At 44.5% G+C, this 16,053-nt stretch overlaps 1 protein-coding gene across 1 annotated transcript in view; it reads left to right on the top strand.

Moving 5' to 3' along the window:
- The first annotated feature begins 1,260 nt into the window (after positions 1-1,260).
- TTLL8 (tubulin tyrosine ligase like 8) overlaps positions 1,261-16,053 on the top strand; it is a 55,174-nt gene continuing 40,381 nt past the window's right edge. Inside the window, exons 1-4 of the mRNA XM_065419884.1 lie at positions 1,261-1,339; positions 2,960-3,055; positions 6,708-6,799; positions 7,734-7,890. Coding sequence (XP_065275956.1) covers positions 1,261-1,339; positions 2,960-3,055; positions 6,708-6,799; positions 7,734-7,890 — 424 coding nt within the window. The remainder of the gene's footprint in view (positions 1,340-2,959; positions 3,056-6,707; positions 6,800-7,733; positions 7,891-16,053) is intronic.

The following is a 16,053-nucleotide window of genomic DNA, read 5'->3' as shown; positions in this document are numbered from 1 at the left end:
AGCAAGTACTCTCTTTTAGTGCCTTGCCACGCCACCTCTCCGCGCCTCTGGTGACTGGTTCAGGGGTAGCAAAGTGTGAGGGACGGGGAGGGGGTACTCCTGTTTTTGCTGATCCGCCTCCCTCCTTCCCCTGCCTCCACGTGTGTGGTCCTTCTGTGCATTCAGTTTGCAACACACTCGGCCCAGCCCCCCCTGCGCAGCCCGGTTCGCAGCAGGGCTCACTCTGCAACCGCAAGTCAGAGCAGCAGCCGCCACCCGAGAGAGCGGAGGGCACCAGCTTCGGCCGATGTTACTGTGGGCATGCCCAGGTAGCTGACGCATGCTCAGTAACAGCCAAGCCGCTGGTTGAACCGGGGAACGACCCTTTGTGACCCTCCCCTGGGCGCTGGGGCCGCGGCGCCCCTCCGCCGCCCTTATCCTGAGTGACTCACAGCGCCCGGGCTGCCCGTGAAGGTCACAATGGCCACGCGCGGAGCGTGCAGCGCTGGCAGCCGGCGGAGGGGAAGGGCCTGCAGCCCCGGGGAAAGAAGCTGCTCCCAGAGGGTAAGGTGGGTGCTCGCCAGGCCCCGCTCAGTAGGTTCCATGGGGCCACGGAAGTTACTTCTGTGTTCAGGTTGCCCCTTAGAACAGCCTGAGTCGGTCCAGTTCTCTCTGCTAGGGATATCCTCAAAGGCTGGTTAAACAGGCCACCTAGTGTGCTCAGCCTGGCCTGGGAACTCCCTCTGCCCCCCCTGTAAGGGTGACTTGCCCTCACTGGCGCTCTACAACTCTTCACGTTTAGGATCAGCCAAAAGTCAAGTCCCTGCCCCTAGTAGCTCCTGGTCTTCACAGGCAGACAGTGCAGTTCAGACACAGGCTATATAGGTCTAGTTGCGGAGGGGCACAGGTGTATTTGGGAGACCATCGCTGAAACTGCCACGTTGTTACAGAAACTCTGACCTTTTTATACCTCCAAAGTATTTTTCTTCCATGCCACTTAGGAGGACTGCATATCGATTGCATACTTTTGGTTTGGCATAATTTCTATAGCCATTTCCCATCACTTACATACAGTGAACAATACTATGGTAGGGAAAGCATCCCCAAAAAGAAGAGTGTGTGTTTTTAAGTTGGTGTTGTCCCTTTAATATTGAAAAATAAAAAGAGATAGAGAAAATGTAGCATGGAAGCATATGACAACAAATTGAATTATCTTCTCTCTCTAAATTTACAGGGCAAATAGCCAAAGAGTGAAGTAACAATGACACAGCTTAATATATCATGATGAATCAGATTCATGCAGAAAGAAGACTGCTCCCATTGGGTTTAAGTGATGAAGAAAGAAGAGAAGAAGAAAACAGTTTGTATTTGCAAATGAATTTTTAATCAAACTTTTGCTAAAGTCAGATGACAGCTATAAAATATCAATATATAATTAATTTTTTTCATAATCTCTTTCTAACAAAAGATCCCTTAGTCTGAGAATAGGACATGTCCCTAGCTAGCACTTGTTCAGAGATGAATTACCCCGCACAATGTCTTTTCAATGTCCATTGCCTATCTAGACTTTCTACTTATGGGACAGCTTATATTCTTTAAAAATGATAAGTCGAAGGTTGGGATTATGTCGTCTCTAATGATCAGGATGTAATATTTATATACTATACCTTTTAGGAGATAAAATGTATAGTTGGAATTGTTAATGATTTAATTTCAATGCCTAATTAAAACTACAGATTTGTTTCACTGGATCGTTGCTGTATGTTATGAAGTCTACTGAGTTTTTAAAATAAAATCTACAAAATTATATATAAGACATTATTCCTAATGCAAAGACATCTTTATACAGCGATTTCAAACCAGCAGTAGCCCAGAGCAACAGACATAGAGTGGGATTTCAGTCAAATGATACATTTAGGGTCCCATTCTTCCCTGCTCTGGTTATTTGTGACTAGGGAGGTGGAAACTCTGAAATCTTCAACTGTTGGAGTGTCCATGGAATTCTTCCAGTTTGGGGTTGAGGAGGAGGATGGGGTGGTGTTAGAGCAGTGGAGATGTAGCAGAGTTTGTCCCTTCATGGAAGAGACTGGAGATTTTACCCTTAAACTCTCACATCTCCCAAGACATATGCAGAGCTCAGGGATCCATTTGGCACAAGAGCCATCCACACCTTGCACATCTGGTTTGTTGCAGTCCCTGGAAAACATATTTAGGTTCCTGCAGGAGCTGTGTTGTTACAGTCTCCTCCAACTTTGTCTGTCCAGAAATATACCACAAAGGTGAGGAATTCCATAGTGCAAAGGAATAATTTACTAAGTTTAGCCTGTGGGATTTTTGTGTGGAAAATCTGGTGGAGAGCCACCAGTCATCCTGTGTCTACTTTCAACCTCACCCTCTCTGCTAATGTGGATTCCCAAGGGAGAGACTGCTGCAGGGTTAGGAGAAAAGGGAACATGCTGGTGAGCCAGTTTTTCTTCCTTCCTTACCTCACATAGTTTTTTGCTCATTTCTTGTAGAATATAAAGGATTAGCTACCCTTAATTTTGCATTAACTGCATTTGGCTCTCAGTACGTTTCAGAATCAGGTCCTTGAGAACTAACTGTCTTTAATACATCTCCTTTGAGTGATGTCTTATGGAGATAATTTGTATACCTAAATTAAAAGAGTTTATTAATCTATAGAGAAAATTATTTTTTCCCACCATGAAATAAACTCACATATATTAATTAACCAGTTCCTTCCATTGATGGAAATGGGTAATTGGAATCATAGAAGAAATTGATTCCACCAAAGGTTTCTAGTATCAGCTTCATTTCATTTTAATTAGAAAGCTTGTATCATAATTGGAGCTTTTAACTATTTCTTCCTTGACTCTTTATGGCTATTTTTGTTATTAACTCACTTATAACATCTAGTCTTATCAATTTCAGATAACTTCTCTAGTTCTGTATTTTGGAAACTGTCTCTTCTCTTTGATAGGAATGATAAGAACCAACCTCCCTCCCCAGAAAATCCCAAAACTTGGTGTGAACAAATATTTTCCCACAGTTTGCTGCCACCAGGGATTGCTTCCTGGTAAGTCTCTGGCTGGTCAGTACCTTAATGTTGGTATTTCCTAATTTAAACATTTTCACACACATTTGTACAGCAAGCTGATTCTCAGCTGTGACTAAATTCACACTGTGCTGTGTTTTATTAATGAAAATGCTAGATTTTTTAGCAAAATAACTACAAAACAGCATTAAAGGTTTCCCAAAGTAATATCCTGACTGAATACTTGCACAAGATCATTAAAACAAATGGGTATATATAAAAGTGCAGTACTTTCTTCTCATTAAAAGCCTGATACAAAGCCCATAGAAATCAGTGAAAAGACTCCCATAGAGATAATTGGATTTGGGATCTGGCCTTAATGTCCAGGCTTTTAAAGCTATTTAAAAAGGCCAAGGCATTTCCTAAATTCCCTATCTGCTGATATCATGGAATCTTATCCAGTGGAAACTTGTTTAGTTCATGTAGTCTATCTTGGCAACGTTTCAACAGAGGTAACTTTCCATTAGGTTTCAATCCAGTGATTGGATGTACGTGGGTGGACCATGCAGAGTCCCACTGAAGCCAGAAGGGCTCCGTATGGGGAGAATGGTGCAACTGTTGCTGTTCTGGTTGCATGATCAGACCTTGAATAACCATACTTTCCATTATACTTGACAAGGATGGGGAGGTCTGTTTTGTCATTTCATATTAAATTTACTTTCTTTCTTCGTAGACTTCATGTGGAAAAGTAGTTTTCACAGGAAGTTACTCTTCTCTGCAGGAACTGGTGGAAAAAGGAAGCTTTGCTGAGGTGTAATCATCGGACTAATCAGAAAGCTCATTAGTCTTTACTTTTTCCATAGTAATATTTTTCTGTGCAGAGGAATGTCCTGTCCACAGCAGCCTCTCTTGAAGCTTCTTCCTGCAAAATATTTCTAAAGCCCATCCTTTTCTTTCTGTCCAGAAAGCTAAAAGTCTCATTCAGGCCCTCATCATCTATTACCCTAACAATTATAACCACCTCCTCTTTGGCTTCCCTAATGATCTCATTACCACTGCCACTCCATTCAAAATATTGCTGCTAAGGCCACCTTTCTTGCCCGACTCTTTGACTATATCCTCCTCTTTTAATAGCTTCATTGATTTCCCCATTTCATTGTATCAAATTCAGGTTCCCTTTGCAACTTGTCTCCTCCATACTTGTCTGCTCTTTTTTGGATTGCATTACTTCCCCCCCCCCCCGTTCCCCCACTCTGCCAACAATGCCAGCTTTGTCCACCTGTCAGCTTCTTGCACAATGTCTGTGCACCTTCTTCCAAGCAGCCCTTTAGATGTGGAATTCCTTTCCTGAATTGATCCATAAGGCCACTACTCTCTCCTTCCTCAGATCTCTCCTTAAGTCTCACTTCTGCCACAATAGCTGTAAAAAAAGATCAGCCAATGAATGATGGCTAGGTTGAGGGGCAAATGGAGATAGTTGGCACTTTATTTATAATAGTTAGAAAACAAAGGTTAGCCCTGTTCCTGTGTACACTGAAGCACATGTGTAACTTTACTGAGATGACTAAAGTTACACATGTGCCTAAGTGTTTGCTGGATTGGTTCTTTATTTAGGAAATAGGTAAGGATTAGTGTCTACCTACCACCCGAAAATGTTTGATAAGTGATCAGATCTACAAAAGTAGTTAGGTGCCTAATTCTGGGGTTTAGGTGCCCAAGTCACATTTTTAGACTCCACTGTGATCCACAAAACCCACAGTTGGCTGCCACCTAACCCCATAGGCACCCAAACTCACGCAGTGCCTAAGCTTTCAGGGTAAAAGTTTCCTAAGTTTCTGCCTCTGGATGTGCATGCTGCTGCCTCACTCTAGGTGCCCAGAAACCTGTTCTGAGTAAACCCTAGTGCGATCCACAAACCAGAGAAAGAGCACTTATCTTGCCTGCAGGGTCTGATCTGGTAGGAATGCTCACATGCCACTCAAAATCTGGCCAGTGGTGGAGGTGCCGCCATCCCTTTATAACCTTTAGCTCAGTGGTTAGACCACTAACCTGGTATGTGGGAGATGGGGGTTCAATTCCCCACTCTGCCTGCGGGGGGGGGAGGATTTGAAGAGGGGAGTCTCCTGCCTTTTAGGACCGTGCTCTAACTACTAAGCCATAGGATATTCTGATGTGGAGCTCTCTCTCCTGTTGAAGCTGTTTCATTTTGGGTAAATACTTAAATAGTTATTGGACCAAGGGGACTGGACCCTGGGTCTCCCACTTCTCAGGTGGGTGCCATAAGCAGCAGGCTAGAGTCTCTCTGGTCCACTGACTCTGATCTCTACCACTGTCCATTTTGTGTGGGGTAAGGTGGGATCATAACTCATTCTCACAATAAACAGCTTAGGCACCTAAACCACTTGTCTCTAGGAGAGAGGTTCCCAGCTGTGGATTGTTAGCAGAGATAGTCCCCTTTCTGCAGCCCAGATTTAGGTGCTGAATTTCATGAGGGGATGGGGCTTAGCACATACCCAGGGCCATCCCTAGCCCTACGCAGCTCCCCCACGGGGGGGCTGTGTGGGGCCCCAGGCCTCCCCATACCCAGGGTCTGGGAGGCAGGAGCTGTGGGGGGCCAAATTGGGGGCCCCACAGGCCCAGAGTGGCCCCGGGGATTAGCGGAGGGCCGGAGCAGCCCACTCCGCTTCCCTTGCCCTGGCCCCAGCTGTGTTGCTCAGGGGAGGGGACATGGGGGAAGTGATCCCCCCGCCCACTCACCGGCAGCAGCGGGAAGCGGAGCAGCCCAGCCCCAGCCCGCTCTACTCCGCCAGCTCCCAGTCGTGGCGCTCTGCTTCCCGCCGCTGGTAAGAGCCGGGGATGGTCCTTTCCCCAACGCGAGTGACATGGCTGGGGCCGGGGCAAGGGAAGCAGAGCGGAGCGGGCTGGGGCCGCATCTCTCTGCTTCCTGCCATTGGTGAGTGTGGGGGGTGATCCTTTCCCTGCACTCACCGACAGCAGGAAGCGGAGCGCTGCAGCTGGGAGCTGGCAGAGTAGAGCGGGCTGGGGCTGGGCTGCTCTGCTTCCCGCCGCTGCCGGTGAGTGCGGGGTCGCTGGGGGAAGAGGTGGAATAGGGGCGGGCCGGGGGCGGAGCAGGGGGGAAGGGTAAGAGGCAGGGCGGAGGGAGTTGTCCGGGGCCCCACATCCCCCCTAGGGATGGCCCTGCCCTTTGCGGGGGGGGGGGGGGCGGCTGAGGGATAGGGCTGGTCGCCGGGGCTGGTGCTGCCGCGTATGCAGCACGCAGCTGCCTAGGGCACCATGAAATTTGGGGCAATTTGGTGCCCCAATTTCATGGTGCCCTGTGCAGCTGCGTATGCTGCGTAAGCCTAAGGACGGCCCTGCACACACCTTCTCCTCAGCATCTCCCATTGGCTAGCTTAGGTGGCTCACTGTTTAGCATGCTGACTTTTGCAGATCACATTCTTAGGTGCTATCTCTCCCCTGCATTGCATCGGGAGCCTAACTCAGGCTTTGTGGATCATGATATTGTTTGAGGGATTTTCTAGAAGTTAGGCATCGTGGTGCTGAGTATTTCAGGGTGTAGATCTGGGACTAGAAATGAGTGAGCACTGCAAAAGATGGTCCTCTATTTCTATGTATTAATTGGTTACAGTTCCTGTTGCATGATAGCTTTTTTTTTTTAAATAATCTTTTTTAGAGATAAACCAGAGAATTGCAGAAGAGTCTCCTCTTTCCCCCAAACTGGACAAATATAAGCTGGCAAGATTTTTAGCTGACAAGGCAATCAGGGTATGTGTGTTGACAATAGATTTTAGTGGTTTGTTTTTCCATTTACGATACTGTTTTCTAACAATATTTTCCCTGGGGGCCAGCTGGGAGTTGATCATAATGAGCTAATAGGTTTTTTTAAGTTGTTAAACCCTGTCTGCTAAATGGTTTTTAAAACTGTGTTGGTATTTAAAAAAAATACCTTCTCCCTAGTTTAGGCAGGGCTATAGTGTAGATAGCACTGTACAAAGACTGCCCTCACCCCCCCCCACCCCCCCGCCAGAGCTTTGTCAGTACACATCCTCCTCACATTGAACTACAATACATTTGCTCTTCTCTTACTGGAATTTGTTATTGCTGAATTCTGCGGGGGTTTACGGGCTGAGGGGAACAAACCCTGTGACAGAGAATAGATAAAGACATAAATCCATTTGACACCTAGATAAGATGGTGATTGCATGCTATAAATACATATCTATCTATCTATCTATCTATCTATCTATCTATCTATCTATCTATCTATCTATCTATTGATTGATAGATAGATATGGCCAAATGTCATTTGTAACATTGCAGTTCACCTTTATTAATTTGGCTCTCCCAAAATGACAGGGTGATATGTATTCCCACTGTGCTAACCAGCCACTTGTTACTGGAGGGAAATTGCTTAATACTGTTGTGGAATAATCAGCAGGATTGCCTTCAGGACAAAGAGTGTGTGTGTGTGTGTGTGTGTGTGTGTGTGTGTGTGTGTGTGTGTGTGTGTCTCCTAAGATGTTGTAGGTGCTACTGAAATCCAATGAATCCAGTGTTTCCCCTCTGGTTTTAAATTGTAGTGCTTGCAGCTTCAAAGGCATTGCACTAGTGTTGATGTAGACCTTACTTATAAAAGATAAACCATAATATTTTTGCAGTGTCTGTGTTTTCATTTTAAAGTATCTGTTTGCAATCTTAGGAAAAGAAAATTTTTACCATCTGTGGACCCTACCCAGTAATTCGTAGAAGTTTAAGGAAAAAAGGATGGGTGGAGAGAAAGTTTTCCATAAGAAGTGACTTACAGGACAATAAAGATGACGAGTGTGATGCTGATTGTGAAGATGGTGGGAAGAATGGTAGAGTACCTAAATAGCTTTCTGCTTTCACGTAGATGTGGATATAACTTTTTATGTACAATGTCCTATCATGTTTTTAATCTTTGCATTTCTCATAACAATAATCAACACAAAATTATCAGAACTAGTCATGCAGATTTTCACTTTTAGTCTCTGATTTTGAGAAAAGAAGAAAAGGGGTTTACAGGGGCTGTAGTATTGAGGGCCAGATGAGCCTCTTGCTGGTAAGTAGGTTAAATTTGCAGATCTGGCTGTTAGGAAATAAATCTTCTTTTTCCTGTAACCTGAACATGTCATCTAGAGTCTCTGAAGGACAATAAACATGCAAACCTACTATGCCATTTTTTGATCAGACAGAAGGAAATCCAGAGAGTAAAGCAGAAAAGCTGAGAATGGACTCTTCTGTGACATGGATCCGTGCTTGTCCTAAAGGGAAGGAAGTGCTACCTCCTTGCTAGTGATTCTAACCCCAGCACAAGGAAAATGAGGGGTCCCATTCTTTCAGCTTCAGGAACATTTGCTGTAATGTAAATGGCATCCCTTCCTGCACACTCCAATTTGTATTACCGATGAACTCCTCTCCTCATTTGTTTCAATGAAGCCATTGTATGGATAATTACAATTATGCTTGTACTCATTCTGATTCCCAATGCCTAGTTGTGAAGAGTGTTTAGTAACACCTAAAGATGCCTATGTAGTTAAATAACTGGTAAGCAGAGATTAATTTAATACAAGAAAGTTATTATAAAAGCATTCATATAGTAGTAGTAGGCATCCTTCAGTCTCGAGAGACCCTGGGTGTGACGTTGTGCAGTCTACATGGTTTTATAAAAACATGATCATAAGTGAATATAATGTAACTGGGATAGTTTTATAAAAAAATTGATAATAAGTGACTATAATGCAAATGGGATATGCTTTGTGCAAAAGGTCTCTTGTAAGGTATCATTACAAAGCTCATAAGCTACTGAGTGTGATCATCCTATTTGTAGAAATGTACCACTCTTGTATCTAAAACTAGAAATATAAAATGTAACTCTGAGGGCCTATTGTAATTATGTAAAGTGTGGGCCATTAATGATGGTTTGGAATCTTGATGACTCCCATTGTCTGCAGATGGCTGTTTACCTGTGAGTCTCCCTGTATATGTGTGTGCTGGCAAGTGAGTAATGAAGTCTTGCAGTGACATGTGATCATGTCACCTGAACTGGAATCCATCTTTAACCTGGTGCTTTTCCAGTGAGGGGAGGGGGTGGGAACCCAGAGGAACAAAGGGTTCCCGCCTTATGCAAAAGATATATAAAGGGGTGGAAGAGAACTGGGAGAGAGAGAGAGGAGCCATCATGGAGAATCCCCTAGATAACACCTAAGCTGGAACAAAAGCTGTACCAGGGGAAAGAATTGTGCCCAGGCCTGGAAGGTGTCCAGTCTGAGAAAAACTTACTGAAGCATCTCTGAGGGTGAGATTATCTGTATTTAGTTTGATTAGGCATAGATTTGCGCATTTTATTTTATTTTGCTTGTGACTTACTTTGTTCTGTCTGTTACTACTTTGAACCACTTAAATCCTACTGTCTGTATTTAATAAAATCACTTTTTATTTAGTAATTTACTCAGAGTATGTATTAATACCTGGGGGAGCAAACAACTGTGCATATCTCTCTATCAGTGTTATAGAGGGCGAACAATTTATGAGTTTGCCCTGCATAAACTTTATGCAGGGTAAAACGGATTTATCTGGGTTTAGACCCCATTGGGAGTTGGGCATCTGAGTGCTAAAGACAAGCACACTCCTGTGAGCTGGTTTTCAGGTAAACTTGCAGCTTTGGGACTAGTGATTCAGACCCTGAGTCTTTGTTAGAGCAGACTGGAGTGTCTGGCTCAGCAAGACTGGGTGCTGAAATCCTGAGCTGGCAGGGAAAACAGAAGCAGGGGTAGTCTTTGCACATTGGGTGGCAGCTCCCAAGGGGGTTTCTGTGATCCAACCCGTCACAGTGGCGTAGTCGAGCAGGATCTGTGCACAGCTGATTGCTTTGAGATACTGGTAGTGATTTTAAGTGAGTTTTAAGTGTGGTGGCTGAAGAACAGACAAAGTGGTTACTGGTTTGTTATTTTCTGTTTGCTTATTTCGGGAAAGGGAATTAGGGACAGAAAAGGAAGCAAAATAAGTAAGAATGAAGATCAAAAGAAGCTAAAACTACACAAGTTGCAAATTGCCCAGAAAGACTGAACAATGGGCGCTGGAAATGTCTCTGTTAACTAAGAAGCCCCTGAGCTGAGTACATCTCAGTTTCAGTGAACTGCAGATGGGTGTGGCCCAACCTCTGTCTGTGCTAAAGCTGACTGGAGTGTCTAACCTAGCAAGACAGGAGGGGAGGGGTGCCTGTTCTGGCAGGAGGGTGTTCTCTGTGGTGTCCCAGCTCATCAAGTGATGGTCTCAAGGGAAAACAAATGGAAATTGATGTACAATTTGCCTGGAAAAAGGCTGACCTGGAAAAAGAAAAGGCTGCCCACCAGCCTGGACTTAAGAGACAAAGCAAGTAAGACCCAGAAGCATAACCTGGCTGTAATGGAGTGGAAGAGGTGCACAGAGACATGTATCCTGGAGCTGGAAGTTGGGGTCCTGGTGACTGCTGCGGTGGGAACAAACCCCAAGGACTCTAGCTGAAAGCAAACCCAACCTAAGTGAAAGGGGGGGGGATTTTGCTGGCCAGCGAAAGGTCCCTCATAGCTGGTAGCTGTGAGCCTACAGCTGGGTCAGGGTCTCTTTCCCTTTTGGGGGACACAGGAGTGTCTGCCCAGTAGGGGAGCCCAAAAACGAATTTTAGGTATACTGCCTCCGCCATGGTCAGTGTCCAAGTCTCTGGCAGTAAGTTCAGGAGGAGGGTGTGACGTTGTGCAGTCTACATGGTTTTATAAAAACATGATCATAAGTGAATATAATGTAACTGGGATAGTTTTATAAAAAAATTGATAATAAGTGACTATAATGCAAATGGGATATGCTTTGTGCAAAAGGTCTCTTGTAAGGTATCATTACAAAGCTCATAAGCTACTGAGTGTGATCATCCTATTTGTAGAAATGTACCACTCTTGTATCTAAAACTAGAAATATAAAATGTAACTCTGAGGGCCTATTGTAATTATGTAAAGTGTGGGCCATTAATGATGGTTTGGAATCTTGATGACTCCCATTGTCTGCAGATGGCTGTTTACCTGTGAGTCTCCCTGTATATGTGTGTGCTGGCAAGTGAGTAATGAAGTCTTGCAGTGACATGTGATCATGTCACCTGAACTGGAATCCATCTTTAACCTGGTGCTTTTCCAGTGAGGGGAGGGGGTGGGAACCCAGAGGAACAAAGGGTTCCCGCCTTATGCAAAAGATATATAAAGGGGTGGAAGAGAACTGGGAGAGAGAGAGAGGAGCCATCATGGAGAATCCCCTAGATAACACCTAAGCTGGAACAAAAGCTGTACCAGGGGAAAGAATTGTGCCCAGGCCTGGAAGGTGTCCAGTCTGAGAAAAACTTACTGAAGCATCTCTGAGGGTGAGATTATCTGTATTTAGTTTGATTAGGCATAGATTTGCGCATTTTATTTTATTTTGCTTGTGACTTACTTTGTTCTGTCTGTTACTACTTTGAACCACTTAAATCCTACTGTCTGTATTTAATAAAATCACTTTTTATTTAGTAATTTACTCAGAGTATGTATTAATACCTGGGGGAGCAAACAACTGTGCATATCTCTCTATCAGTGTTATAGAGGGCGAACAATTTATGAGTTTGCCCTGCATAAACTTTATGCAGGGTAAAACGGATTTATCTGGGTTTAGACCCCATTGGGAGTTGGGCATCTGAGTGCTAAAGACAAGCACACTCCTGTGAGCTGGTTTTCAGGTAAACTTGCAGCTTTGGGACTAGTGATTCAGACCCTGAGTCTTTGTTAGAGCAGACTGGAGTGTCTGGCTCAGCAAGACAGGGTGCTGGAATCCTGAGCTGGCAGGGAAAACAGAAGCAGGGGTAGTCTTTGCACATTAGGTGGCAGCTCCCAAGGGGGTTTCTGTGATCCAACCCGTCACACTGGGTATGCGCCCCGAGAGGTAAAGAATGTACTTAATTGGTTTTATGGCAACTGTGGCTGAAGAGACCCACTCGAGAGAGACAATCTCTGCTGCATCTGTCACATTTAAAGATGATGTTTCGTCCCTTTGGGCTCTGCCTTCTGCGAGCTCTTTTCTCTGCTAAGCTGGACTGCTTCCTCTTGTAACTCTGGAGACCTTTATAGAGCCTTCTTTCCTAAGGCTGCTGTACTGAGTGTAACCTTCTCAGTTATCCACATCCATGTCCATTTCTTTGAGGTCTCGCTTGCACACATCATTGAAACGCAATTTTGGGCATCCTTGGGTCTTTTTCCAGATGTCAGTTCGCCGTAGAGGATGTCCTTTGGGATGCGCCCATCATTTATTCGGCACATGCCCAAACTAGCAGTGGCATCTCTGAGGAGTGTTTGCATGCTGGGTATGCTGGCCTGCTTGAGCACCTCAGTGTTGGTGACTCTATCCCTCCCGGAGATTCCAAAGATTCAATGAAGGCAACGCATAGGAAAGCTGTTGAGCCTCTTTTCCTGATGAGAGTATAGTGTCCATGTCTCGCTCCCATACAAAAGTGTACTGATAACACATGCACGATACACACAGTTCTGTGTGTATTCTGTCAGTTTGCTGTTTTGTCATGCCCTCTTGCTCAGTCTAGATAGTGTTGCGGCAGTTTTTCTGATGTGGATTTTGAGTTCTGTTTCAGGTGAGAGGTTGGCTGCGATAGTGGCCCTCAGATATATGAACTTGTTCACCGTTTTGAGTTCATAGTGGTTGATCTTAAGAACATAAGAACGGCCATACTGGGTCAGATCAAAGGTCCATCCAGCCCAGTATCCTGTCTGCCGACAGTGGCCAATGCCAGGTTCCCCAGAGGGAGTGAACCTAACAGGTAATGATCAAGTGATCTCTCTCCTGCCATCCATCTCCACCCTCTGACGAACAGAGGCTAGGGCCACCATTCCTTACCCATCCTGGCTAATAGCCATTAATGGACTTAACCTCCATGAATTTATCTAGTTCTCTTTTAAACCCTGTTATAGTCCTAGCCTTCACAACCTCCTCAGGCAAGGAGTTCCACACATTGACTGTGCACTGTGTGAAGAAGAACTTCCTTTTATTTGTTTTAAACCTGCTGCCCATTAATTTCATTTGGTGGCCCCTAGTTCTTATATTATGGGAACAAGTAAATAACTTTTCCTTATTCACTTTCTCCACACCACTCATGATTTTATATACCTCTATCATATCCCCCCTTAGTCTCCTCTTTTCCAAGCTGAAAAGTCCTAGTCTCTTTAATCTCTCCTCATATGGGACCCGTTCCAAACCCCTAATCATTTTAAAAAGCAACAGAGAGTCCTGTGGTACCTTTAAGACTAACAGAAGTATTGGAGCATAAGCTTTTGTGAGTGAATACCCACTTCGTCAGACGCATGTGGGTATTCACTCACGAAAGCTTATGGTCCAATACTTCTGTTAGTCTTAAAGGTGCCACAGGACTCTCTGTTGCTTTTTACAGATCCAGACTAACACGGCTACCCCTCTGATACTAATCATTTTAGTTGCCCTTCCCTGAACCTTTTCTAATGCCAGTATACCTTTTTTGAGATGAAGAGACCATATCTGTATGCAGTATTCAAGATGTGGGCATACCATGGATTTATATAAGGGCAATAAGATATGCTCCATCTTATTCTCTATCCCTTTTTAATGATTCCTAATATCCTGTTTGCTTTTTTGACTGCCACTGCACACTGCGTGGACGTCTTCAGAGAACTATCCACGATGACTCCAAGATCTCTTTCCTGATTAGTTGTAGCTAAATTAGCCCCCATCATATTGTATGTATAGTTGGAGTTATTTTTTTCCCAAAGTGCATTACTTGACATTTATCCATTTCATTTGCCATTTTGTTGCCCAATCACTTAGTTTTGTGAGATCTCTTTGAAGTTCCCTTATAATGGGAAGTGAAGGGCAGTCTTAATTATTGCTGCTGTTACTGGTGCCACCTATAATATTCTGTGCCAGGAACCATGCCTCTTCATTGGTTGTTTGAGATTGGACTACTTGAGATATTAATGTAGAGAAAGTACTATCTGTTGGCCAGAGCAAAAGACAGATTCCTGGGTTCTGTTCCTGGCTCTATCACTGACTTGCCATGTTACTATTTACAATTACTAACTGCTTGGGTTTATATATGAACTTTCCCCCCATAGACATATTATAGCCTAATTGTCCATTATGAAGTATTTTACTCCTACCTCTGAAGCAGCTGATATGAAAACTGTTACAGACAGCTTACCTTGCTAAATGGACCACTGGCCTGATCTAGTCTGATCATTTGTATGTTCCTATTACCTTGTGAAGTCACTGAACTGCTATGTGACTCAGTTTCCCCAACTGTATAATAATTATTATTAAATAATTATGCTGACCTGCCTCCAGCAGTGTTGAGGCTTAATACATTATTATTTGTAAATAGCTTAATGTTTGTTGGATAAAAGGTGTTACAGATGTACAAACTACTTGCACCAGAAAAAGGGATGAGTCATACAATATGATTAATGGGCTGTCAGGTCAGGCTAAGCCTGATACCGTAATGAGAGTAGACGGTACTACCTGCAGCTCATAATTAAGACTGCCCTTCACTTCCCATTATAAGGCCAGGTGTCTGCCTCAGGCTGCATTTTTGGGGGAGAGTTTCAGCTAAAATGATTCGGCCATTTCTGAGAACAAGGTTAGGGGGAAAAATGGTTTTGCCCATCTTAAAAACATTCTGGTGACTTTTTCTTTGAGAAGGTCTAGCGTCCCTATGGGTTGGAACAGAGACTTGAATTTTGGCAAGATGGTGGCCTTTTGGCAAGGTGCTGTCCCTATGAAAATCTGCCCATATATGGCCAAGTTCTAACCCTTTGAAAAATTGAAGTTCTGACATACTCAGAAGAGACTTCTCAGAGATGATGGGGAGACTCGGAGTAGTTGGTCAAGGAGACCGGGACCTCGGGGGAACAGTGGTGGGAGTAGGGTAGACAAATCTGATAGGGAGCTGACGTGCAGGGGGAGAATTGGAACTGGCTGGACAAAGAAGCTTGAACAAGGAGCCCCCGGGAGCGGGAGACTGAGATTGGATGAAGAGCCCAAGGAGGGAGATTGGCACTGGGAGCCAGTGGGTTCTGTAGTGAATGAGGCTGTTGTCTGTAGGGCCCCTACCTCATTTTTTCTAGAAATTGAAAGCTGTCTAATGAATGAGGCAGGAAACTGCAGGAAGAAATAGGATGGTCTCATGGTAAAGGCCATTTGAGGGTGAACTGGAGAACTGGATTCTATTCTTGCCTCAACCACAGAGTTCCCATGTGATGCTGAGCAAGTCACCTACACTCAACTTTTCACAGATGGTCACTGATTGTGTGTTCCTCATTTCTGAGTGCCCAACTTGATACACTGTTGTCTAACTTGCAGAAGTGCTGAGCACTCGGCTGTAGCTGAAGTCAGCGGGAGCTGTGCTATATAATGCTAAATACTCTGAAAAATCAGGTCTCAGGTGTCTGAAATTGGGCATCCAAAGTTAGTGGATACTTGTGACTTTAATTTCTCTGTGCCTCAGTTCCCTATTGATAAAATTGGAATAAATGGCCAAGCTTGTGAAGGCCTTACACTCAACTTGATGGCATTTTTGTGTTTGTCTGAAATGTGATAATTTGTGAATGCCACTTCCAATTCCAAAGTTGCAGGGAGTGTTCCGAGCATCAGTGGACAGAAACCTATTGATTTTGAGGAAAGTTAGAAAATGGAAAGAGGGAAAATGGGGGACACCTGGAGCCCCTGCTATCTGGTTAGCACAACCACAGCTTCAAGCAGCTCTGCAGTTGTCTGGAGATCAAACAACTGGTTGATGGCTCCCATTAAAGTCTTCCAGTGTATCTGGGGCAGGGTGGGGGGGACGACCCTGGTATGGGTGGAGGGGACAATGGGGAGCACTCAGAACCCATGTTAGGGAGGAGATTGCAGGGAGAGGCAGGGAGTCCCTGACATAGAGGGAGATAGAAGGGTGGCACACAGGGAGCTTG

Source organism: Emys orbicularis, chromosome 1, assembly GCF_028017835.1.
Source record: "Emys orbicularis isolate rEmyOrb1 chromosome 1, rEmyOrb1.hap1, whole genome shotgun sequence".
Taxonomy (NCBI): domain Eukaryota; kingdom Metazoa; phylum Chordata; order Testudines; family Emydidae; genus Emys; species Emys orbicularis.
The sequence above is the reverse complement of the archived record's forward strand: the minus strand, read 5'-3'. Positions and strand labels throughout refer to the sequence as shown.